The 26,384-nt window shown below is 48.5% G+C and overlaps 2 protein-coding genes across 7 annotated transcripts; both read left to right on the top strand.

Moving 5' to 3' along the window:
• Positions 1 to 10,334: 10,334 nt before the first annotated feature.
• Positions 10,335 to 17,743, top strand: LOC149860892 (keratin, type II cytoskeletal 4-like). Its single transcript, XM_090054256.1, has 9 exons — positions 10,335 to 11,037; positions 11,776 to 11,996; positions 12,121 to 12,181; positions 12,644 to 12,739; positions 13,561 to 13,725; positions 14,659 to 14,784; positions 15,426 to 15,646; positions 16,384 to 16,418; positions 16,515 to 17,743. The coding sequence occupies exons 1-9, from the start codon at positions 10,501 to 10,503 to the stop codon at positions 16,766 to 16,768; spliced, it is 1,716 nt and encodes a 571-aa protein (XP_089910382.1). The 5' UTR covers positions 10,335 to 10,500; the 3' UTR covers positions 16,769 to 17,743.
• Positions 17,744 to 20,861: 3,118 nt separating this feature from the next.
• Positions 20,862 to 26,169, top strand: LOC149860893 (keratin, type II cytoskeletal cochleal-like). 6 transcript variants are annotated; one of them, XM_090054243.1, is made up of 12 exons: positions 20,862 to 21,212; positions 21,276 to 21,299; positions 21,411 to 21,628; positions 22,566 to 22,780; positions 23,179 to 23,239; positions 23,658 to 23,753; positions 24,014 to 24,178; positions 24,656 to 24,781; positions 25,205 to 25,419; positions 25,490 to 25,530; positions 25,724 to 25,801; positions 25,970 to 26,169. In XM_090054243.1, exons 1-12 carry the CDS (start codon positions 20,966 to 20,968, stop codon positions 26,167 to 26,169), a joined length of 1,686 nt encoding a protein of 561 aa, XP_089910369.1. In that variant the 5' UTR covers positions 20,862 to 20,965. The 6 variants fall into 6 exon arrangements, with proteins under 6 accessions (XP_089910369.1, XP_089910368.1, XP_089910367.1 ...); XM_090054242.1 differs by lacking the exon at positions 25,490 to 25,530 and adding an exon at positions 25,589 to 25,617 and having other exon boundaries at positions 20,862 to 21,628; positions 25,205 to 25,425; positions 25,724 to 25,807; positions 25,910 to 26,169; XM_090054241.1 differs by lacking the exon at positions 25,490 to 25,530 and adding an exon at positions 25,589 to 25,617 and having other exon boundaries at positions 20,862 to 21,628; positions 25,205 to 25,425; positions 25,895 to 26,169.
• The last annotated feature ends 215 nt before the right edge of the window (positions 26,170 to 26,384 follow it).

Genomic DNA, 26,384 nt, shown 5'->3' on the forward strand with positions numbered 1-26,384 from the left:
TGTTCCAGATTCTGGTAACCATTATGGAAAAAAAGTTTTTTCGTATGCCCAGCCTGAATTTCCCTTCTATTAGCTTGTCCCCATTGGTCCTCGTCCTCCCTTGAGGCGCCTTCCTGAAAAGTTGCTCCACTAGATCTTGATGCTCACCCCTAACACACTTACATACATATATATACATACATATTACATAGCTTTCATAGACGTTAGGGCTGGAAGGGACCTCACGAGATCATCGGGTCCAGCCCCCTGCCCAAAGGGCAGGACATCTGTTGGGGTCAGATGACCCTAGAAAGATAGGAATCGAAATGCAACTTCAACGTGTCCAGAGTAGGCGCTTGCACCACTTCTGGGGGCAGTCTATCCCAGACTCTGGAGACTCAGACGGTAAAGATGTTTTTCCTTATGTCCAGTCAAAATGGTTTTCCAGGAGTTTGTGCCTGTTGGACCTTGTATTCCCTAGGGGAGCCTGGATTAACAGACGTTCTCCCAGATCCTGATATACACCCCAAAATATTTAGAGGCTGCCACCAAGTCCCCTCTGAGCCTACGCTTTTCCAAGCTAAAGAGGCCCGTGCCTCTCAGCCTTTCCTCATAAGGCCTGCGCGCTTGTCCTCTGATCATGTGCGTGGCTCTCCTCTGGGCTCTCTCAAGCTTCTCCACATCCTTTTTAAAGTGTGGAGCCCAGAACTGGATGCAGTGCTCCCGCTGCGGCCTCACCAAGGCCGAGTAAAGCAGGAGCATGTCAGCATGATCACCTCTTGGCCAAACTGGCCAGTTGTGGCCTTGGCTCCACCACGATCCGCTGGCTGGGAAATTGGCTCCGTGGTCCGACCCAGAGGGTTGTGATTGATGGCAGTCACTCATCGTGGTGCCCTGTGACCAGTGGGGTCCCTCAAGGCTCTGTCCTTGGACCCATACTGTTCAACATCTTCATTAACGATGTGGACATTGGAGTCGGGAGTGGACTGGCCAAGTTCGCCAATGACACCAAACTTTGGGGCAAAGCATCCACGCCAGAAGATAGGTGGGTGATCCAGGCTGACCTGGACAAGCTCAGCAAATGGGCAGACGAGAACCTGATGGTGTTTAACACCGAAAAATGCAAGGTTCTCCACCTTGGGAGGAAAAACCTGCAGCATCCTTATAGGCTCGGCAGTGCTAGGTTGGATAGCACTACAGAAGAAAGAGACTTGGGGGTCATCATTGACCACAAGATGAACATGAGCCTGCAATGCGATGCTGCGGCTAATAAAGCGACCAAAACGCTGGCTGGCATCCATAGATGCTTCTCGAGCAAATCCCGGGATGTCATTCTCCCCTTGTACTCGGCCTTGGTGAGGCCGCCGCTGGAGTACTGCGTCCAGTTTTGGGCTCCACAATTCAAAAAGGATGTGGAGAAGCTTGAGAGAGTCCAGAGGAGAGCCACGCGCATGATCAGAGGTCAGGAAAACAGAACTTATGATGACAGGCTGAGAGACATGGGACTCTTTAGCCTGGAAAAGCGCAGGCTCAGGGGTGATCTGATGGCCGCCTATAAGTTTATCGGGGTGACCACCAGGATCTGGGGGAACGTTTGTTCACCAGAGCGCCCTAAGGGATGACGAGGTCGAACGGTCACAAACTCCTACAAGACCGTTTCAGGCTGGACATAAGGAAGAATTTCTTTACTGTCCAAGCCCCCAAGGTCTGGAACAGTCTGCCAGCGGAGGTGGTTCAAGCACCTACATTGAACACCTTCAAGAGTAAATTGGATGCTTATCTTGCTGGGATCCTATGACCCCAGCTGACTTCCTGCCCTTTGGGCAGGGGGCTGGACTCGATGATCTCCCGAGGTCCCTTCCAGCCCTGATGTCTATGAAATCTATGAAATCTTGGGTCTTGTTTGAGATGCATTGGTAGATGCAAGCCAGGGTTTTATTTGCTTTGCTGGCTGCAGCACCACGTTAGTGGCTCATATTCATCTTGTGGTCGATCAAGTCTCTTTTGGATGTAGTGTTAGTGAGTGAAGCACTGCTGAGCCTATAGGTATGATATGGGTTCTTTCTCCTGAGGTGGAGCACCTTGCATTTCTCTATATTGAAGGTCATCGGGTTTACATCCTCCCACCTTGCCCGCCTGTCCAAGTTGGCCTGAGTCCTCAGCCTATCCTCCAGTCTAACCACGTTCCCCATAGTTTGCTGTCATCCTCAAATTTAGCCAGGCCACTTCTGACACCCAAATCCAGATTGTTAATGAATATATTAAAGAGTACTGCGCCATGTTGACTTGGTTCCATCGACAGTCACTCTCTGGGTCCGACCATGGAGCCAGTTCCCCAGCGGACTGTGATAGTATATGTATACTATATATAGATATATATGCTTAGAGTCGGGTCCATAAATCTTGTGGTGACTGTAGTGGGAGGGAATGACTTCTTCTTTGTATGTTTATCTTGCTGGGGTCCTTTGACCCTAGCTGACTTCCTGCCCTTGGTGCAGGGGGCTGGACTTGATGATCTTCAAGGTCCCTTCTAGCCCTAATGTCTATGAAATCTATTCTAGGTCTTTAGGAAGGGGAGCGGTCTATTCTAGGTCTGTGTATCCCTGTGTTTGTAAAGTGCCTAGCACCCGCTGGGTGTAATAATCATTTTAGTATTTAGTAAAACAATAATCAGTGTGAATGTAATAATCATAATATGACTATGGTTATCCGTATGCTTATTAAGTGCAATAAGAATAATAATGTGTCAGGGGTGAGCTGCAATTTGACATCTTGTCTTCAATAAGAGAGTAGAAACAATTAAGGAGGTGGGGTGAGTTGCCCAGGTAATTACTCTGGGGCTAGACAGTGGCATTGGGTTTATTTACCTGTGCCCTGTTAATCTGGATAGATGGCTCAGCTCAAATGTCATTTCTGCCCCCCCTGAATTCTTGTCCCCAAGAGCTCCGTGGCGATGGCCACTGGTTCTGTTGTGCCAGCTTTGCCAGACGTCATGGATTTCCTTGCACATGTTCTTTGAGGGTGTGGGATGACTGGTCTTCGTCCGGTGGGAGACGTCCCCTGGCTGTACCAGCTGGGTTGGTGCATTGAGAAACATAGTGGTATAATCAGCTTAAGATGGAGAGCGTGGTGGTCCTCTGGGCTGAGGCAATATGGAGTCTGGACTAGGTGGCACACTCATCTAGACAAGGAAACAAAAATGTACCATTGATTTGTTTTAATACTGCAGGTTCCTAGTGAAAGGCTTGGACATGTATGCGTGTGTCAAAAAGGAGTGGACACAAGACATACAAACTTAAGCCAGTCTAAGTTTCTTGAACCCAGAGTAGAACTACCGTATATGATGTAGAGCTATTTCCATAGAATTTATACTCGTGTCAGTGTTGTGTATCCAGTTGATCCCAGGGGAGCTGTTAGCTCATGGCATGATAAGTGTTACCTGCTTTCCACCACTTAGGCTAGGCACAGATGTCACATTTGCTCTGGGACAAGTTGTGCCTCTGTTTGTCCTGGAACAGAAAAGTCCTGGGGATATCTTGTAAACACATCACCCTTCCAATTAGCCTTTAGCGAGTGGTGGAATTTATTGCTGCTTTTCTGCCATTGGCTCAGTGATGCAATCTTCATAGTTTCATAGTCGGTAGGGTTGGGAGGGACCTGAGCAGATCATCAAGTCTGACCCTCTGCCATGGCAGAAAAGAGTACTGGGGCCAAACGACCCCGGTGGGTTGTTCATCCAGCCTCCTCTTAAAGACCCCCAGGGTAGGAGCCAATCTTGGCACAGCCATTCACTCACTTCTTGATGTCCTGGGACAAACCATCAGCACTTTGATTGACAGAACATGAAGGTTGGAAGGGACTTCAGGAGGTCCCGTTTAGTCCAACCCCCTGCTCCAAGCAGGACCAGCCCCAACTACATCATCCCAGCCAAGGCTTTGTCTACCCGGGTCTTAAAAACCTCCGAGGATGGAGACTCCACCACCTCTCTGGGTAACCTGTTCCAATGCTTTACTACTTTCTCAGTGAGAAAGTTTTTCCCAATAGACTTAAACTTCCCTTGCTGCAACTTGAAACCACCACTCCTCGTTCTGTCACCTGCCACTTCTTATCCTGTGAATCTTTTTAGAGTTTATCCTGGAACAATGGATGTGGATGTCTGAACGATTCCACTTTGTCTTGGGGAGAAAAAAAAAAGGCTTCTCCTATGACAAATGCAACTCGTGTTTCTAGCCTTTGTCATTACAGCCCGCTGCATACAGCTGCCCCAGAATAGCTGCTCATCTGTCTGCTCTGGATACTGGAGTAATTACCTCGGTTTTATGAAGCACTGGTATGGTGGCACTGCTGGTATCACTGGAGCTAGCAAATTCAAAGCTGGTTTTGGTGTACTGCATCCCTACCTTTGACTGCAGCAGAGATCTCTGCAGCGTTCCCGCCATGGTGTTATTTTGCTGTCTCTGTAGGAAGATGTAAAATATGTGTACTAAGCTCCTGCACTTGTTAGACTGTCACAGACAAGTGGGGTCCACCATTGAGCTCAAGGTGGTGCATTAGCTATTGCCGTGCCAAGCAAGGATTGGGTAACAGTCTATAAAAGCACAGGGCTAGTGGTAGAGAGTATGAAGAAGCCAACCTGGAAACTCCCAGCAGGTGTTCTCCCTGGATTGGCCAACGACAAGGATCCAACAGGTTGATTCAGTTTTCTAGCAGACCTGTTTGTTGTGCAGCTGTGGCGCGGGATGGACTCTACCTTTTCCCCAGCAGGAAGAGCTGCGGTCAGACCACCATCCATGTATTTTGTAGCATGCGATGGGGGGAGCACATGGAGAAGTCAGGCAAAGAACTTGGGTCCCCCGTGAGCAGTGGAGCTGGGAACCCAGGGCCTCCGGGCCTGGAAAAGGTGGTTCCAGAGCCAGCCAAAAATCTGATGCCCCCCCCAAAGCTTTCATATGAGTGTTGCCCAGGTCCCCGCGCTGCCTCTTTTGCACAGGGTGGATTTCACTTGCTGTGCAGTCTCTGGTCTTTCCTCCCCTGATTTATGACCTTCGGTGAGAAGCTGTCAGAGCTCCTCTCTGCTTGCTGGTTAACTCACTCTATACACACAAGACTGGCTCCGGCTCAGTGCAGAGGGAGCGAAGCTGAATGCAGCAAAACCTGGAACGAATTCACGATAAGCCTTCCCACAAATCTCAGCAATGCAAGAGAAAATTTCAGTGCATGCAACACTAATTTGGCTTTTATTATGTCATCTCAGGTACAGTCTGTGGCTTTGGGATAAAGTGTTTGTTTTTAACAAGTAGGATATGGGAAGGATAAGGGTTTGCGAGACTTTAGTCAGGCACTCATTGCAGGTACTAATTAAATTAAAATTTTAATTAAGAGTGGAAAGAAGCAATTAGGGTTGGTTATGGTTTCCCCCCCTCTTTCTGCAGTGTGAGCACTTGTAGACGACAAGTACAGACCATGCAGCATTTGATAGAAGTCCTATTTGCAAAATGGCAAGGAGAGGCCTTTTTTTTGTTCCCCTGGGCAAACAACCATCATCCCTTCAATGGAAGAACCAAAGTTTTCTGTCTCAAACTCCCCCGTTTTAGTTAGTCGATGAAAATTTGCCATTCTCAGCCTCTCTTAGAGTGGCAGCTTGGCTTCTTCGCTTCAGAAGCCAAGCATGGCAGCGATAACATTGCAGCAGAAGTTATCTCTGCCATGCAATTCCTGAGGCACTCTTCCGGCCCCTAGTTTCATTGGTTTGTTTTATAGCTCTAGTTCTACAGTTCTGCAAGCAACCGAGCGCACTGGAGAATCAGAGAACATGAGGGTTGGCAGGGAGCTCAGGAGGTCGCATCTAGTCCAACCAGCTGCTCCAAGCAGGACCAGCCCTAGCTATATCATCCCAGCCAGGGCTTTGTCTAGTCTGGTCTTAAAAACTGCCAAGGATGGAGAGTCCACCACCTCTCTGGGGAGCCTGTTCCTGTGCTTCACTACCCTCCTCGAGAGAAAGCTCTTCCTAATATCTAAGCTAAACTTCCTGTGCTGCAAATGGAGCGCGTTGCTCCTTGCCCTGTCACCTGCCACCACTGAGAAGTCTAGCTCAGGGGCGGGCAATTATTTTGGGTGGATGGCTGCTTAACGAGTTTTGGTGAGCTGTTGAGGGCCACATGCTTAGCCCTGCCCCTTGACAGTTGCCCCACCCCCGGTCACCATCTTGGGACCTAAAATCCCGCCCCTGGCCTTTGCCACCTGAAGTCCCTCCTTTTGCTCCCCAGAAATGCTCTTTTTTGGGAGGAGGGGTTTTGCCATCTTGGAACCAGAAAAACCCCCCAAATCATACACTAAAAGTCAAACACCTACTAAAACATAGTTTTTATAGTTTCATAGTTTATAGAATCATAGAAGTAGGGTCGGAAGGGACCTAAGCAGATAATCAAGTCTGACCCCCTGCCATGGGCAGGAAAGGATGCTGGGCTCAAACGACCCTGGCTAGGTGTCTATCTAGCCTCCTTTTGAAGACCCCCAGGGTAGGAGCCAGCACCACTTCCCTTTGAAGTTGGTTCCAGATCCTAGCTGCCCTGACAGTGAAGTAGCGCCTCCTGATGTCTAGTCTGAATCTACTCTCCATCAACTTATGGCTGTTATTCCTTGTTACTCCCAGTAGTGCTCGGGGGAACAGGGACTCCCCCACTACCTGCTGGGCTCCCTTGGCCAGTTTATAGATGGCCACCAGATTCCCTCTCAGCATTCTCTTGTGGAGGCTAAACATGTTCAGGTCCCGTCGCCTCTCCTCATAGGGCCTGCCCTGCTGCCCCCAATCATGCGAATGGCCTCCTCTGGACCCTCTCCATGTTGTCCACATCCCTCCTGAAGTGCGGCGCCCAGAACTGGACGCAGTACTCCAGCCGCGGCCTGACCAGTGCCGCATAGAGGGGGAGGATCACTTCCTTGGACCTGCTCGAGATGCATCTGTGGATGCATGACAAGGTGCAGCTGGCCTTCCTGATTGCGTCCCCGCACTGCCTGCCCATGTTCATCTTGGAGTTTATAATGACTCCAAGATCCTTTTCTGCCTCTGTGCTGACGAGACGGGAGTTCCCCAGACTGTAGCTATGGTGCCAGTTCTTCCTTCCCAGGTGCAGCACCTTGCACTTGTCAGTGTTGAATCCCATCTTATTGTCATCCACCCACCCCTGTAACCTGTCCAGATCCAGTTGCAGCCTGTCCCTCCCTTCTAGCGTGCCCACCTTTCCCCACATCTTAGTGTCATCTGCGAATTTGAACAAGGTGCTTTTCACCCCTTTGTCCAAGTTGCTGATGAAGATGTGGAACAGTGCGGGCCTGAGGACCAAGCCCTGGGGGACCCCACTGCCCACATCCCTCCAGGTCAAAAATGACCTGTCCACCACCACTCACTGGGTGCAGCTCTCCAGCCTATTGGTGACCCATCCAACTGCATAGGCATTGACACCACAATCTCCTAATTTTTTAATGAGAATGGGTGAGAGACAGCGTTGAAGGCCTTCCTAAAGTCCAGAAAGACTACATCCATCCCGACACCTGCGTCCAACATATTTTAATTTTATTACAAAAAATATGTGTCATGATTTGTGTCTACATAGTGTGTATAGAGGTGACTGCATAATAACTTAAAAATAAAATCTTAGTATCGTGTGTAGGGGTTGTGGGGTGTGGTTGGGGGTGGGGCTGTATAGGGTGAGGTGTGAGTGCACATGTGTGTATGGTGGTGCGTGTGTATGGTAGTGTGTGGGGGTGTGTATATGTGTGTATGGTGGGATGTGGGGTGTGGTTGGGGGTGGGGTTGTGTATGGTGAGGTGTGAGTGCACATGTGTGTATGGTGGTGTGTGTATATGGTAGTGTGTGGGGGTGTGTGTATGTGTGTATGGTGGGATGTGTTTGTATACATGTATGTATATATGGTGAGTTGTGTGTGTGTGTGTGTGTATGGTGGGGTGTGTGCGTGAGTGTATGTGTATGGTGGAGGGGGTGTGTGTATGGTTGGGTGTGTGTGTGGGGGGTGTGAGGGCAATAGCCGCAGCTTCTGCTTCTCCCCAGAGTCCCGGGACCTGCATGGCCAGCAGTGGGGAAGGCAGTGGGCTTCAGCGCATGGCGTTTCCCTCCCGTGCTGCATGAGTGTGAGAGCTGCACGTGTGATAGAGGCATCCTGGCTGGGCTGAACTTCTTGCTGCCACGTGCAGCACCAGTTGGAGCCCCACAATGCCAGACAACAGCGCCTGCACTGGGCACGCGTACCTGCCACCTGTTAGTGCTCCTGCTGTCACCAGCGAGGGCTGTGTATGCAATGGAGGGAAGGTGTGGAGGGTCCCTACACCCTTCCATGATCCCTCACACCCACACACTGCCCAACTGAGCTCTGTGCTCCCACTGCCCCCTGGGTGCAGACTCTAAGCTGCCACCAGCACCAGCCCCATTTTCCCACCCAGCTGCAGCTCCCCTCCACCCCCACCCTGCCCCTGCCCCTGCCCCTGGATCTCACCGGCCTTTCAAGAAAGGTGCATCAGAATTGTTCTCGCTCCATACATAGATGGGATGTTTTCAGGGGCACATTTGCTTAAGACACGCCAGGTTGTGTAACAAAGCAGCATGTATACAGGTTTCACAAGGTTTAGTGAAACACTATACATTATGTAATTCTGATTATCATGGCTTAGTGGGTAGCACAATACAGTGGAAATGGGCTCCATGGCTTGATTTCGTCCAACCACATTTGGGTGTCTTTTGGAGAATCAGTCTCCCTCTCTTTTTTTTTTCACTTTGGTTTGTCGATCCGTAAAATTGGCTAAGGCTACAGGCCTCCTCTATACAGCCCTCTGAGATCTGCTAATAAAAAGGGCCAGTATAAGACATAGCTATTATTAGTGTATGTCCTGAGCATTACCTTCAACAATCTGCCTTCCGTAGTCAGTATTTTTGGCTTGGTTTACCATTATTCTTGATTTTTTTTTAAATCTCTAGTTTAGTTTGTCATTTATCAGATCTCCCAGCTTGCCTCTAGGGCAACGGTCTCCAAAGTAGGGTGTGCAAGATGATCCATTGGGGTGTGGGAAGAAAATATTAGAACTTCTATTTAGATGTATATTTATATAAATATATATATATATTGGGGGTGCATACTCAAAAATTTTTTACTGATGGGGTGGGTGAATATAAATATACATATATTGGGGGTGCGTGCTCAAAATTTTTTACTGATAGGGGTGCGCGATCAAAAACGTTTGGAGACCACTGCTCTAGGGGATGATATTGCTAATTATTGTTTAATCCTTTCTCTCCATAGTCTTCCACTTAGCAGGAAACAAAATGGCTGCTATCATCGCCTTAGCCCTGCAGGCAGAGATAGGATTAAAGATGCTGGACTGCACCTTTTGAATGAGTAATATTTCCATAGTGTTGACCAATGTTGCAGCCATGATGGCCCAGGAAATATGTGAGTGGCAAAGATTTTACTAGGTGATATTCTTTATTGGACCAACTGCGTAGTTGGGATAGACAAGCTGTTGAAGACAAGCCTGAAGAAGAATTCACAAGCATGTCTTAAATTGTGTATGTTTATATGTTGGGATGTATTTTACTTTGAATTGCAAAGAAGACATTTAAATCGCCAAAAAAAATGAAGGTGAAAACTGCAATGCAGTTAAATCGCAAAAAAGGGCAAATTTCATCATGTGTACAAGTGCCCTAATATTTTAATAGAAAATGGGACTACTGGGGGATAATCCAGATCCTCATCTGCCTGCAAGCCTATTTATGGTTCTCCAGCATCTACTGCTTAGAGACATTTTTCATATGTAGTTTAAAATCATTTCTACTATACATTCTCTTTTCTGGTGACTGATTGTTACATATTTTGCTTTTTTTTTTTTGACCAAGAATACCCCAAGACTCTTAATTCACCTGGGTTGGCCATGCACCCTCAATTGCAAAATGAGTATTTGGGAAGTTAAGTCAATGTTTTTCTAAGTAGAAAGTTGATTTATGGTGTAATCCCTGGGCGTGTTTGCAAGTTTGTAGAAGTCAGGGTATTACGTGGTATTTGCTCAAACAATTGCCTGCCAAAGGGCTTAAAAAATGAGTGGTGTGGCAAAATATGTTGAGGAACTTGTAAGGATTTGTCAGCAACATAAGAACCAAAGGAGATCTATTCTGGGTTGACAGGGCTGAAACACAGGCAGTTTGAGGTGAAGGAGAGTTCTCACCACCTACAATAACATAACTGGGATTTTTTAGCTTTTTGGGGTGTGTTGAAGGGAAGGCCATTTTAGCAAGGGGAGGGGGAGGGGTGGGCAGGCTGCCAGGTACACCTAAACCCACAAATACAATAAACTGATGAGCACCTTTTCCACTCCCCTGTCACCCACCCCAGTCCTGGAGCACATAAAAAGGAGGATTCTTGCCACCGTTCTTGGAAGGACTTGACTTCTTTTGCCTTGGGACTTGCCTCAGGTTGCAGTACCCCTGAGGTCACCTCTCTGCTCCGTGCTGGGATCATGTCTCGCCAGTCTTGTGGTCTGAACCTTGCTGGTGGTAGCAGAGGTTTCAGCTCCAGCTCTGTTTGCCTGGGGGGTGGGAACAAAGTCAGCTTCAGTGCCGTGTCCCGTGGAGGATGTGGAGGGTCTGTCCGGAACCCCATCGGCTTTGGCAGCAGGAGCCTCTATAACTTGGGTGGATGTAAAAGGATTTCCGTTGGTGGATTCAGTGGAAACAGTGGTGCTTGTGGAGCCTTCGGGGCTGGTGGCCGAGGAGGTGGTGGGTTTTGCTATGGTGGGCTTGGTGGTGGCTTTGGTGGCGGGTCTGGGGGTGGTTTTGGCGGTGGCTTCGGCGATGGGGCTGGAGGTATGTTCAATGGCTGGGGTGGCCCCAGCTTTCCCGTTTGCCCACCTGGTGGCATTCAAGAAGTGACCGTCAACCAGAACCTCTTGATACCGCTCAAGCTGGAGATTGACCCAGAGATCCAGAAAGTGCGGTCCCAGGAGAGGGAGCAGATGAAGACCCTCAACAACAAATTCGCCTCCTTCATTGACAAGGTGAGAGGAGGAGAGGGGTTTCCAGTTTATTCTCGCTGGCGGAGAACAAAGTCTCTTGTGACTTGAACTTGCAATAGCTTCTAGATACCTCAAGTGAGACCAGGGCCTGATAGTGCCAGGCACTGTCCAAACGCTTTGTCGGGGCAGTGCTGGCCCCGTGGTATTAACACTCTAAATAGGCAGGATGGTGAAAGAGAGAGAGAAAGGAGAAGAAAAGTCCATGCCAGATCTAGGCCACGCTTCCTGTGCCTGAATCTACGATCCATGCTCTAGAACCTGGACTGCTACCTCCATTCACATTGAACCATGTTTTATGATGATTCACTAAGCAAAGTGTCTTTTCCCATGCGATTGGCACTGTCCGTTGCCAGAACTAACAGTACTGACCTGGATCCTCCTGATCTGTTTGTCACAGAAAGCTACTGCACTTTTTCTGAAAGGAGAACGATCAGCATTTGAAATCTCTCTTGCTTATGGTAGGGAATTTTAGGTGTGGGGGTGGGAAGAAATTTTCCTCCCAGGTATTTGGTTCTTGGAAGCACAAGAACCCAGGTTCTTCCTCTCAGGTATTTGGAAGCACATTGTTCCCTGTTTAATCAATAGGATTATGAACCAGGGTTGCAGGGTTGGTGCCTTGAGGACAAGGTTGGACTAGATGTGACCTCTTGAGGGCCCCTGCAGCCCTACTTTTCTATGCTTTTGTGACTTTTTTCCCATCTATTCTCTGTTGGCTGATAGGTCCGATTCCTAGAACAGCAGAATAAAGTGCTGGAGACCAAGTGGAAGCTTTTGCAGGAACAGGGGCATGGAACCGGGCCCCATGGCAGGAGCCTTGACCAACTCTTTGAGGCTTATATCAATAACCTGAGACAACAGGTTGATGCTCTGGCCAGTGAGAAGAGTCAGCTGCAGCTAGAGTTGAAAAACTGTGAAGATTTGGTGGAAGATTTCAAGACCAAGTAAGGAAGTGATTATTAGTTGCTTATGGCTCAGTTGCATCTCCTATTCGGTCCAGTCCCCCGCTCAAGGCAGCATCATCCCCCTTTAAACCAAGGACTCAGTGTCTCTCTTTCTGATCCGCAGGTACGACGAGGAGATTAACAAAAGAACAGCTGCAGAGAATGACTTTGTGCTTCTGAAAAAGGTGAGCCATAAGGGCCTGGCAATGTTGGGAATGAGGAACTATTTGAATTGATGCCATCCCTAATTGGCACAGAACAAGAGTAAGAACAGAGTTGCTGTCAGGCTGATAGAAGAGGAGAAGGGTTTTATGGTTTCTGCCAGTTTGCTCCAACGTTGCATATGTTCACCTTAGTTCAGGTGCGCATTATCGTTGTCATTCATTTCTTCGTCATGTAGTAGTTCCCGATCCAGGTGGAAAACAAAGGGGTGGAAACATATTTATATTCAGGGAAAGCCCAAGGAAACACTGGAGACATTGCTGCCGGAGCAGGTGCAAAAACTTTCCTTGTTATCCAGATCAGTTGATTGCAGCTTTTATTTTTTTGTGGATGATCCAGTTTTTTCAAGCATTGTTCCTTGATTTCTTAGCCTGCGAGAGCCTGCGGTAAATGGAAGGGTTCACTGTTTCCCATCTCTCTTTTAGGATGTGGACGCTGCCTATATGAACAAGGTGGAGCTGCAGGCAAAATTAGATTCCCTGGCAGATGAACTCAACTTCCTGAGATGTTTCTATGATGCCGTAAGGAGTTCATGGTCTTTTTAACCGGTGGGACTGGGGAGTTGGCTGGCAGGGCTGGCAGGGGTTATCAGAGAGCTGGGTGGAAGGTGTTTTGATGCATTTTTCCTCCTTTAAATACATCTTCTTTCATTGCGTATGATAGGGCTTATGTCTTGGGAATCTCTAAAGTAAATAGCCTGAGGGCCTGTTTTCAAAGCACGTGAGATTTTAAGGCCAAAATGGGAAATGATAATGCTCTAATCCAACTTCTTTAATAACACAGTCCCAAGAAACCTCGCCCAGAATTTTCTCCGCGGAGGCCTTTACAGTTGTTTAACCAAAAACATCTCTTTTAGCAAGCTATCCGCTCTTGATTTAAATATGTCAAATAATAGTGAATCCTTTTTTTGGACAAATTATCCCAGTAGTTGCTTGATCTCCCTGCTAAAAAGACTGCGCTTTATTTCTAGCCTGTTTCTGTTCTGGAAGAGGTCTGGCATTTGGTTTCCAAATGTTGGGTCCTGCTTTGCCTTTTGCTGCTGTCTGCTATTAGCACTGTCTTCCCCAGGAAATTTCTGTGATCAAATAATCACTTAAACGTCCCTTGGGTAAGCTCCAGTGCTGGTGACTTTTGGATGCCGGATCTCAGACATCTTGAAAGGGGATGAATTTTCAGGGAGGGCTTCTGAAATTTGGTCTCTTGAATGTGTGTCCAGTTGAAGATTCACCAACCATAGGCCAAGATCCTTAGAAGGGGAGAGGGTCCCAAATGGCAAGGGGCTGAGCCACAGGAGAGCATGCGATATGAGAAAGTCTAAAGCCCGTGTTTGCGTGAATTGTAGGAACTCTCACAGATGCAGCAGACGGTTTCTGACACATCCGTGGTCCTGTCGATGGACAACAACAGGGACCTGGACCTGGACAGCATCATTGCTGAGGTGAAAGCTCAGTATGAAGAGATCGCTCAGAAGAGCCGAGCTGAAGCAGAGTCCTGGTACCAGTGCAAGGTGAGTCACGACGTGCCTTGGTCCTGATCCCACACCATTGAAGTCCCTGGGAGCCTTTGTGGTTGACTTCAGTGAGAGCAGGGAGCAGAGCCTGCATGCCACATACCAGGGATATACGGAGCTGGGAGCCACCAGCCATCCTCTCTCTTTGCTCCAGAAAAGCAAATAGAAAGCCAGTGCTGTCCCCCATAGCAGAATAGTTATTGTCATCCACAGATGAAATGCACAGTCTTCCTGAGTCCAGCTCTGATCAAAGCTGAGGCCTGGCCGAACTCCGTGTTACCTCCTAACGCCAGTGTGGCTGAGCAGGTCCAAGCAATAGCAGCGGCTATTTGCGTGTAGGCAGAAAGGAGCCTGTATAATGTGGCTTGATGGCCACTCTTGCTCTTGTCATCACAATACACCTGATGCTAAAGCATTTGGCGCATAGTTTGGGTAAGCAGGGGAGCGAAGCCCAGGCCACCCCACCCAGTGCTGCTCCACAGAAGGGCTCTTGGAGGCCATTGAGTTCAGGTAGCCCCTTCTGCTCTCTCCTTGCCAGCCACAAGCATGAGAAAACCATGCAGGTCCCAAAATACACGCGCCCTCAACTAGGATTTGCTGAAGCACAGTGCACAAAAGGCAAGAGGCTTTATAAATCCTTTATAAATCAGCACTGGAGTGTCACCCTCATTGGAGTGGACACCCTTGGACACCATCCTTTTTGAGTGAGTGTCTCCAGAGGTGTGATTCTAGTGGAGTTAGACATATCCATGCTTGCATTAGTCTAGCTAGCCCACGAGCATGGGCAAGCTACCAAGAGCTAGTTGCGCTCATGTCTCCCCGTGGTGCACTCGGATGGCAGCGTGGATATATTCTGAGTGCTGGTAGGGGTCTGCTGTGAGGGGAGCACCCTTGAGCTGATGAGGTGGTTGTCTTGTTTCTGACCAACAGTATCAAGAGCTGCAAGTCACAGCCGGGAAGCATGGCGACAGCCTAAAAGACACCAAGGCTGAAATCTCAGAGTTGAACCGGATGATCCAGAGGCTACGGGCGGAGATCGAAAATGTGAAGAAGCAGGTGAGGGCCTGGGGTTTTGGGTACGTGACCTGGAAGAGGCTCATGATGAAAGGCAATCTTCCTGAGGCCTGTCTGTCTGCTGATAAGCTAACCCACAGCTAAGCACTGAGGAGCAATTAGTTTCCGCTGCAATTTCCTTTGTCCTTCTAGAGGTGTACTTTGTCCTTCTGGAGCAGTGACTGCAGTGGAGGCCATCCTCATGACTTTATTACAAGCTCCGTGTGGTTTGATATTTGTTAAGGCCCCAGTTTATGGAGGCATGGGACTTACGGGAGAATTTCCTCTTTCATTTAGAAAAAGGCCTCATGCTTCCAGAGAAGCAGCTGGGAAACCTGGCGCTGAAAGTCTATGGGCACATCTACACATTGCCCTATGGTGACATAGTGATGTGCTACGGCAATGCCTTCTGCATGAATTGCTTTTGAGGGACCCAAGCAAGGAATGGGAACACAGTTAGGCATCTAAGCCTAATCATGTGGGTCTACGTGTGGTCACCAACTATGCCGCTGAAGCAGCATCACATGGTGACATGTAGACAAGCTCTGTGATGCCCCCTGAGACCCAAATGTGTTGTTTTGATGACAGTGTGATTTTTGTGCTACTCTAAGCCAGATTCAGCAGATGTTGCGTTTGCCTTGCAGTGTGAACATCTGCAGACTGCTATCGCGGATGCTGAGCAGCGCGGGGAGCTGGCCCTCAAGGATGCGAGGGTAAAACTGTCCGAGCTGGAGGCCGCCCTGCAGAAGGCCAAGGCTGAGCTGACCCGCCAGCTGCGGGAGTACCAGGAGCTCATGAACGTCAAGCTGGCGCTGGACATTGAGATCGCCACCTACCGCAAGCTGCTGGAGGGCGAGGAGTGCAGGTGGGTGCAACGTGAAGAGGACCATACCCTGGTCCTGGCAGTGGCAGTGGGAAAACTTGGTGCTCGACATGTATTAAGTAGCCGAGTGGACTTGGGTGCCTAAATGCAACTCTATTCCATGCTGTTCAAGTCTGAGAAAATCTGTATCGCATCTGCTTTTTGTAACTCCTCATCTTCTGATCCTTGACACTGAGTCACAAAAAAAGTAGCCAGGAGCAGGACACCTTCTGCACGAATTGCTTTTGAGAGACCCAAGCAAGGAATGGGAACACAGTTCGGCATCTAAGCCTAAGAGCTGGAATGAATCTTGTCCTTAGAGAATATTGCGCTTCTCCTATTAAAACGACCCCATTAGGGGTGCTCTGGACTCTCTGGGGACTAAAAAGGGCGCAGGCATATTATACCGCTATATTAAGATGCTGTTGTAGCTCAGGTTTTGGTTTTGGAGGAAGTTCTGCAGTTATCAAAATAGCAGAGATCTGTTTTCTGCCCTACCCGGTTGAGTTGGTGAGCTCCTCGGGGATGGCAGTTGTCCTTTACTGTGAATGCACGCACGGCACTTGGGTTGGGAGAGCTTTGAGGGGCAAAAGTCCCCCGACAGTAATCGCAAGGAAGAGACCGGCTCTTCTCTGAGCTGACCAAGGTCGTTAGCGGAGGAGGTCTCGATGAAAGGCTGGTTCTAGCAGGGGAATGGCTTTGCCGGGTGAGTGACCTCTTCCCCTTTTGTTCCTTAACAGGATGTCTGGAGACTGCCAAAGTGCTGTGAGCATCTGTAAGTACCGTGCGTGTTCCCCTTGTTCCCTCGGGAGCTAGGTTGGGTTGGGGTTGCATGTCGGGTCTGACCATTCCCTTTCCTCTTCCTCTGCAGCCGTGGTGGGCAGCAGCAGCACCTCCGGAGGTGGATTTGGACATGGGGTTTGCTTTGGAGGAGGCAGCGGTGGCGGAGGCTTTGGAATAGGTTTTGGCTCTGGAAGTGGCAGAGGGGTCTGCAATGTGGGCGGGGGTGGGGCAGCCTCTGGCGGGGGACTGTGCTTGGTAGGAGGCGGGTACGGGTCTGGGGGGGGATCTAGCACGATCCTAAAAAAGACCACCGTGTCCACATCAGCGAGCAGGAGGATTTAGGCCATGGAGCTGTGCACGAGCATCTGGTAGCCCCAGGTCAGCCAGCAACCCAACCCTGATGTGCAAAGGAGACACCTTAAAGTTCAATTCCTAGCTAGATATTTCCTCCCAGAAACACAGCACGGATGGTGACAGCTTCCTCAAGACACTGCCGGGACCGACTCTTGATTTCAAGCGCTGCTCATCTGGACACAGCCAGAAAGTCCTGATTTTCAGAAGAACCATCTGAAAACCAGGCCCTTGCCCTGTGTCTCTGGGGAAGCACCCAACCTTGCAGCATCCAAAATCACTTCGACATGCTTTTGGAAGCTTTCTCCAGGGAGATTAAAAGCACCTGTGTGTTGCAACTCCTTGACTTCAAGGGGCTTACGCTAGAAGTCCATCTGGGGCCAATTGATGATATTTGATTAACCCGGGGGGGGCAATATCTAGGGGAAAAAAGTCTAGAGGGGGGCTTGAACTCATGCTTTTGAGCTGCAGCAAGACACCATCGCTGCTGTTCTGCCACACCCTAACATTATGCTCTGTAAAGTAAATTAAATGGATCGACGATTTAAATGTCTGGGGCTGGATCCTGAGCTGGTGTAAATCCATTTAGCTGCATTGTGGCCAATGGTTGACACCAGCTGAGGAGGCTCTGGTCCCTTTTGAATACCAAATTCTGAGTGACAGATATTCCCAGCAGATGAGGCTTTCTCCCTGATGCAAAGCTTTTCTGCAGTGAGCTAATATCAGTTCACCAGCATATAAGCAAGTGTAAAATGTTTGCAGGCAATGCTAGGTGTAGTTTCTCCCCAGAGTTGTGGAACAACTTCTCCTTGGCTATTTGAGTTTCTTTTCTTTGGTGTATGACAAATCTCATTAAACTTTTCAGAAAGGAATGCAGTGAGTTGGTTTGGTTTTTGGCTGAGGGTTTCATGTTGCAGCAAATATGATCTCATCCAAAGAGCTGAAAATACTTGACAAACTGCTTTAAATAGATCAGGGCAGGAAATGCTTTTATCCCTCCCGACGCCCATAAAAATTCACCTGGAAAATAAATGAAAATGATTTTGGTCATTTTTTTTTTTCCTGAGCACTGTTTGAAGTTTTTTTTTTTTGGTGGTTTTTTTGGTTTTTTGTTTTTAGAGTAAAACTCATTTTATTTCCTGGGCAATAAAACATTCAGGGTCAATAAAATATTTTTGGTTTTCCAGGATTGTTTTGGCCAACTCACAAACATTGACCAGAATTATTTGTGACAAATATGGATATTTCCTGCAGAAATGAACGTTTTGACAAAGATGTCATCTATTGGCAGAAAAAAAAAAGTGTCAAGTGGAAAACGTCATCCAACACAAAGAGAACTGTGTTGCCCGCTCCGGAGATCTGTCGACTTCATGGCAGTTTTTTTTTCCCAGGATACTGGGAATAAAAAGCAGAAAATCCATATGCTGTTTGGGTAGGAGGTTGGGAGAAGATAAAATCCAGGGGAGTTTTAATGCTGGCAAGGTTAGCGTTTTACCTGCCTGGTTGGCCAGTTCCTATGGTGAGCGTGGCACAAGCCCCAGAGACAGTCTTTGTTTCATATCGACAGAGAGCGAGTGCTAGATCTTGATGAATATGAAACACCGGCTTTGAGATCTCAGGAGATGTCTGAAAGCAAATGCTACTCCCTGCACCTACCTCCCTGTATGTCAGGTGGAAATATTTGCAAGGAGCTTGGAAAGAGATGGGAGGTGGGCCGTGCCGCTTGCATGGCACGCATGGCGGCATGGCGGAGGGGGTTGTAGCTGCAGGGACCGGCCAGGGAAGAGGTCTTGCTTGAGACGGCAAGCAGGTCTCGTCAACCCGGAGCTGAGTTTTCAGGAAAGTCACTCTTCCCAGAATCACGTCTCTCAGCTCCAGCAGCTTTCTCAGCATTTCTGCCTGTGCATTTCTCCTCACTTAGGGCGCCTGATACAACCGCGGTGTTTTGGTGTGTGATGCTGGAGCTGCCTGTCAGGTTTGAACGGGCAGATGATGATATTAAAATCACAGTTTAATTTGGTGAGCTTGCCTGGAGACACCGCTGTTACCCAACACACATGTTTGTCTAAATGTATTCACTGACTGCAGCTAGCGCCTTCACGCTTTGCTGAGTTGACAACTCCTTTGCCCTTGCAAAGCAGCTGGGACTTGAGATTTTCAAACCGACTCGCCTTCCCTACAAGAAAAAAAACTCCATATTTGGCAATCCCGAAGGAGGGAAGAGCGAAAACCCACTGCTGGTTGTATATGCAACCCCACAGCACCTCCAAGCTCTTTGGGCTCCGGTTTATTACAGCAAAATGAATCTGAGCCATCACAAAGCTGGAGTGCCAGTGTGGCACGGAGACTGCGGTGCTTATATTTTATTTTTTGCTTACTTACAGGGAAGGCCCTCTCCTTCCAGGCGGCAGAGATAACTGGCATTTTCTGCCCACATGCAGCCTGTTTTGACATGAGCTCTTTGCACTTTCAAGGAGCCCTCGGCTAAGATCGTCACAAGCACTGAAGGGCTAACTTCGAAAAGACAATTTCTGAAGGAGTGACGTCTCTATTGAAACTAGGACACAGGCTGCTAAGCACTTAGACGTGCTGAGCGTCCTCGGAAGTGGATGGCACATGTGCTTCAACGTGCTGCCTAACTGGCTTTTGACAATACACCGGATTTTTAAAGGGCTTTGAACAGCTAAATATGCAGTTCAGTGCACGGTGGGATTTTCAGGGATGTACAGGTGCCAAAGCCACAGGAGCTTTTGAAAATCCCATTTGGAGTCCCTCTGCATTTTTAGATGCTAAAGGATTTCAACATCGAATACCTGGGCTAACGAACAACTCAGCCATACACAAAAATTCTCCCCTATGGTGTTTATTGCTTACTGAGGCTGTCTGGATACTAGGGGGAGAAAAAAAAAATCACTGACTCACTGAAAAATAGTGAAACTTGGTGAAATTATCCCAAAGTTATATTTGGTAAATAATATTCCAACGATCCCTGCACGATACTTTAGAAGCAGTGTTTGCTCTTTCTGTATCTTAAATAAGCTAGGGCACCTGATACAACAGGGGTGCATGGGCCCATGCCAACAACCGGATACAACAGTTATCAGGCTTCATAACTGAACTATTTACAGTTTAGATAGCATCTTCGTGATAGAAGAACTATGCCTGTATCTACGTATCTAGCTATCGCATTCAAACAGTTACGTTAGTTGTTATATCGTCTCTCTGCGTGTCTGCCCATCCATACTCTTCTTCACAGGCTAAAAGGTCCTGGTCTCTCATGCGATGCGTCTCTGCGTTGCTTATTTGCTTTAGCCATAAGAATAGCTTGTAGGACAAGAAGATTTGCTGTTCATGTTGTACAGGATATCTCTTATCTGTGCTGATACCTAGCTTGTTCAAGACACCAGACAATCAACATTATCAGATTCCAGGGTTTGCCTTGGGCTGGAATTAAGCCCAACCATGAAAAGAGCTCCCATCAGACGGTGGTTTTAGGAAAGCTCCAATGTGAAGAACACAGGTACCGCCTCTCTGCTTAAATTTAAATACCAAGAAGATTCAGAGTCCCTTTGATTTGCAATCCGTTCAGCTAGATTGGGAAATGATCTCAGAAGCCAAGGGCAATTTTCCATGTAGAAAGCAGTTTTAGGGTGTAATCATAGGTGTGTTCCAGCAGTTGTGAAAGCCATGCTATAACTTCACATGTACTAAAATGTCAGCCTGCCATGGGGCTTTGTAGTGGAAGATCCAGGTAAAGATACAGGTAAACTGGGGAACCATGTAATGCAAATGGTAGAAGGAGGAAAAAAAAGATATGTTGCATTGAAAGAAATCTCTCCTCAGAGACCATTAAAACATACACTGCTTGCTACCACTGGGTGGATGTTGCATGAGCCCTCCTTTTTTCTCTCCCTCTTCTACATTGCAAGGGTGTGTCTCAGGGTAGGGTCAATGTTTGGCACATTGAAGATGAAAATCTGTCAGCCACGCCAAGCGCAGGAAGACAATAACCTGGCATCCTCCTCAACGCCCATGCAAACCCAGCCCAACTCCTGGAGCAGATAAAAGGGAGCATCTCCAGCCCTGGAGTCAGAGGAACTCTCCTCCATCCTCCCTGCACTCAACTCCTTGCAGCACAGCTCCAGTGACCCTCCTCTCTGTTTGACACTCAGCTTGGGAGGAGCAGCCATGGCTCTTCAGACATATACTAAAGGCTACGGAGGTGGCAGAAGGTGCTACAGCTCACGCTCTGCCATCGGTGGTGGAGGGGGGAGCAAAGTCAGGAGCAGCTACAGCTCATTTTCCTCCCGGGGCTATGGAGGTGGTGGACGGTGTGGTGGTTTCAGCAGCAGGAGCTATGGCGGAGGCGGAAGCGGAAGGATTTCCTCTGGGTTTTATGGCGGAGGATATGGCTGCCGAGGTGTTGGCTTTGGTGGCGGGGCAATGGGTTATGGAGGTGGTGGCTTTGGAGGAGGAAGCTGCATTGGAGGAGGACTAGGTGGCTATGGAGGAGGCATGGGAAGTGGCTTTGGTGGAGGTAGCTTTGGTGGAGGTAGCTTTGGTGGAGGTGGCTTCGGTGGTGGTGGCATGGGACCAGGGATTGGCGGTGGACCTGTGATTTGCGGTGGACCAGTGATTGGAGGTGGCTTTGGAGGAGGTGGTATCGGTGGTGGCTTTGGACCCGGGAGATACGGTCCTGGGTTTCCTGGTGGCATCCAACCCGTTCAGGTGGATCCCAGCCTCCTGAGGCCAGTCCATGTGGAGATTGACCCCCAGATCCAGCAGGTGAAGCATCATGAGAAGGAGCAGATCAAGACCCTCAACAACAAGTTTGCTTGCTTCATTGACAAGGTGAGGAAGGAAAGCAGGGGCCTGACCATCTGACTCTGGATGCATTAGGGAAAGGGTTGAATGGCTCAGCCAAAGGCATAGACCAAAAGCAATGTCTGCCATGTCCTGGCTGCCAACTTTGTGACCCCAAGTTATGCTTCTGCTTTCACTGTAGGATCCTCTAGTGAATCAGGTTGAAGGTATTACATCATTAGCAGGTCTTGCTCTTGTATACACATCTTCTCAGGTGCTTCTATCCTCTGGCTTAATGATGAATACTTCTTAGTAATGTCTCATTTCATTTTCAAAATCTGTGATTTTACCTTTGTATAGTCAAACCCTGGGCCCACTAATTTGTGTTCTCTAGGTGCAGGTTTTCAGCAGACTTACTCTTGCCTAGATCTCTTGATGACCTGGAACCTAAAAAAATTTCCCCAGCATCAGTTCTGTTCTACCATGTTTTTCTTGATTGAGAGCATTGATTTACGGTCTGTGTGATTGCCAGGGGGTATCTTCTTTTTTGTTGTCACCACATATATGGAATGAGGTTGACTGGGGGAAGAGAAGGTTTGGGGTTCTTGTGCAAGAAACATTATTGTTGCCAAGCACTGGTACTTCTAACTTGCAAGCATCTGCAATATCTCAATCTGCTTTTACAAGTAGTTGAAAGGCAGGGAGCAAACATCCTGTAGTCTGGGTAGAAATTTTTCTTATTTAGCTTTCCCAATCTATGCCATTTTACCGATGTATCCAAACCTGCTTTGAAGTTTCAGCCCAATTCTGAAACTTCAGCGCTTCTGAATCTGAAGAACAGGTCAACCTGGGTAGTACCACCTGAGCCACCTGTTCCCTGTGGAGCAACATCCTTGGCTTTACCATCCAGAAGGATGCTTGAATCACCGTTGTTCTTCCTAGTCAGAGTAGGAACGATGTATACATCTATCTGTTTTGGTTTCAGGTCCGCTTTTTGGAGCAACAAAATAAGGTTCTGTCCACAAAGTGGGAACTTCTACAACAGCAAGGCCCCAGTGGGCCAAGAAAGGATCTCTGTGCCCTCTATGAAAATTATATTGAAAACTTGAGAAGGCGGCTGGATAATATCTGCAGTCAAAGGGGACAGCTAGAGATAGAACTACAGAACATGCAAGGCTACGTTGAAGACTACAAGAACAAGTAAGTGAAAAAGAAACCATTTGCAGACACTCCAGCTCCAATATGCTTGGTCCTTCAGGAGGGCCTTCTTCACGTATTAACTTTTTGACAGCAGCTGTAGTCTAACAGGTTAGAAATGTCACTGCAGGGAGGGAGATTTCCACATTCAGAAAAAAACATGAACACTCTTCTCTCATGAGAAATCAATGAGGGTTGATCGGTGAATTTTCACTTTCAAGACCTATTTACAAAAACACACCTCATACCAAATGTAGGAACCTTATGTATACAAATCCCACCTAGATACCTAGGTTGTTCACATTGCACTTGGCTTGTGTCCTTTGTTACATACTTTGGTTTCTTGGGGATGCAGACAGTAAAGATGAGATGAGCCTAGCCTGTCTCTTTACCTTGAACAGGTATGAAGAGGAAATCAACAGGCGCACGAGTGCCGAGAATGAGTTTGTGGTGCTGAAGAAGGTGAGTGATGCCATTACTGAAAGAGCTTGGGAGGAGGCTTTCACTGTGAGCCCAATGGGTTCCCCCTTTAATGAAACTACATCCATTGCAAAGCAAAATCTTGAGTTGATATGCCAGCTGGAGACAGGACTCAAACTCCTTGAGTAAGGAGTTGGTATGACCTACTCGGCCGTGACTAGGATACCCAATTTGCAAGGTGTCCAAAAAAACCAGATGCCCATATATGGTCATATATGGTCAACAAAACTACCTCTGGAGGTATTTTTTTGGTAGCCATCATTGTGTCATTCATGTTCCCCACAGCCGTGCATATGTTTTAGGGCTTTGACAGTGAGGTTTCTCTGTGTGTGACAGACTGGCATGTTCGGTGACCTGTGGGCAACTAAACAATGCTCTGTCCCTTTGATCTTTCCTTCAGGATGTGGATTGTGCCTACATGACTAAAGTAGACTTGGAAGCAAAGGTGCAAGCCCTGATTGATGAAATCAACTTCCTGAGATACGTATTTGAGGAGGTAAGGAGCTCCCCCTTCTCTTGGGCATCTGGCAATAAAGCTGAATTTTTTGACCAGCTCTCGCCAGAGCTATTGTGATAAAAACATGGAAAATTAGCTGTTGTGATCTCTGTGCTGCAAGTTAGATCTGTCCTCTGAAACTCTTGAATCTACAACAAGATATTTCTGGTCTAGTTCAAAACAGTGGGAATGCAGTATAGCAGAGCAAAAGCAGATATGAAATGCTCAGCAGAGCTGACCCGTGCTTTGATGCTTTGCAGGAGCTGGCTCAGATGCAGACAATAAGTCGCGACTTGTCTGTGGTTGTGTCTATGGATAACAGCAGACATCTCAATATGGACAGCCTCATTGATGAAATCAGGTGCCAATATGAAGAGATCGCTCGGAGCAGCAGAGCTGAGGCTGAGGCCTGGTACCAGAGCAGGGTGAGTAATTCGTTAGTGAACGATGCCGAGATGCTAAGTCTTGCTTGCTGCTGATTGACAAATGCTGCTCATTTGCAGAGAAATACACATAGAAAACCTTCCCTTTTAGTCTGAAGTGCAGGTATCCATGTAGGAGCTCCTGCTACACCCACCCACGATCATATTTCTACATGACTTGATGAAGAATGTCTTGCATTCGAAAGCTTGTTTAACTTTAATCCAACCATGCCGTTGGCCAGTGAAAGGTATCACTCCCCAAATAGTCTTTGCCTCCCACAGGTTTTTGCAGGCATTCTGCAGAGGCCCCAAGATGCAGGATGGTATCACTGGGCCTTAGCACATAGTACGCAGCCTGTGGGTTTTCCCACAGAAGGGCCAATCCCCAGAGCTGAGCAAATTGCACCTATGAATTCCCAAAGGGGCTCAAGAGCTTGTTTGGGGTTCATGTTTAATGAGTTTATTCTGCCTATGGTATAGTATGAAGAGCTGCAGACCACAGCTGGACAGCATGGGGAAAGCCTGCGCAACACCAAACAAGAGATCCAGGAGCTGACCCGGTGTATCCAAAAACTGCGGGGTGACATCGAGAGCGTGAGGAAGCAGGTAAGGCCTGGGAGCTACTCCTTCATCTTGGCTTGGGAGTACTGGCAGGGGGAGTAGAGATGGTTTCTAGCCTGTCGGCGTTGCTGCGGCCAGTCTGGCCTCTGCGCATGCTGATCTGAGCGCAAATTCAGGGAACTGATCCCCTGCAAAAAAAGGTGTTCCCTTAATGGACATTTTAGCAAAAAGTGTCCAAACTGGGTAAAACAAATTGAGATTTGGTGCGAACTTTCTGACTGACCCTTCCTGACTTCTGTTTCAGCCACAAATTTCCATTTGTATTCCCAAAAACGGTTGATAGTTGGGCTTGACCTCTCCCCTGGTGTTACTTTTGGGAGGACCCTCTTTGTGTCCCCTGTTCCAACCAGCTCTTGCCTTGATGATGCCTATGACAGAGGACACTGAGACATCTCCCTTCTCTTTCAGTGTGAACAGCTGCAGGCAGCCATTGCAGAGGCTGAGGAGCGGGGTGAGATGGCCCTCAAGGATGCTAGGTGCAAGCTGGAAGAGCTCGAGTGTGCCCTGCACAAGGACAAGGAGGAGCTGGCTCGCCTGCTGAAGGAATACCAAGAGCTGCTGAATGTCAAGATCGCCCTGGATATAGAGATTGCCATGTACAGGAAGCTGCTGGAAGGGGAGGAGTGCAGGTGAGTGCCGTACCCAGGTGGATCTGGCCAAGGGGGTATGAAGTGAACTAGGCTAGATGTTCAGAAATTGCATTGGGGGTGACTTTTCTAGCTGGGTGCGTCTCTGTGACAGCAGGACTTATTTTCACTGTTGACTGACCTCTCTGTTCCTTCCCCCTCACAGGATGTCCGAAGGGTCCAACGTGAATGTCTGTAAGTATTTGCCTCTCCCTTCCATGTGGGTTATTGCTGGGCCTGGGTCCCTGTGGGGCTCATGGGCTGGCCTTTGACTGACAGCGGACCTGTGCTTCCCTTGCAGCGGTGGTGGGCAGGACCACCATCTCTGGAGGCCGAGGAGGCGGTGGATTCGGAGGTGGATTCGGAGGTGGCATTGGCGGTGGAGGTGGGATCGGAGGACCCTGCGGGATGGGAGGACCCATTGGAATCGGAGGACCTATTGGGATCGGAGGACCCTGCGGGCCTATAGGAGGCGGTGGGATCGGAGGACCCTGCGGGCCTATTGGAGGCGGCGGGATCGGAGGACCCTGCGGGATCGGTGGAGGAGGCATCTCTGGAGGCAGCATGGTAGGAGGCGGGTTTGGAGGCAGCTGCATCGGCGGAGGTGGCATAGTCAGCGGTGGCTACTCCTCTGGAAGTGGAAGAGGCTTCAGCTGTGGCGGAGGCAGCATCGGGGGTGGATCCTCCTCGTCTATCAAAAAATGCACCACGACCACGACCATAAAATCTTCCGGGGGAAGGTACTAAGCCTGGGAGTCCTTCTTCCCAGGGCACAGCAGTTCTCTCTTGCTCTCCTGGCAGCAGCACAGCCCCTCTCCACCCAGTCCTGGCATCCAGAAAAGAAACGAACTGTGCCCCTTACTGCTCAACCCCCTCCATAGACCCTCTTCTGCCAGCTGCCTGTGCTCCTAGGGGGATTTGTATGAGAAGACACCAGCCTCTTGGACACCGCCACCATGGGT

This window comes from Crocodylus siamensis, chromosome 6 (genome assembly GCF_052110815.1).
Source record: "Crocodylus siamensis isolate JL-2025a chromosome 6, ASM5211081v1, whole genome shotgun sequence".
NCBI classification, from domain to species: Eukaryota; Metazoa; Chordata; order Crocodylia; family Crocodylidae; genus Crocodylus; species Crocodylus siamensis.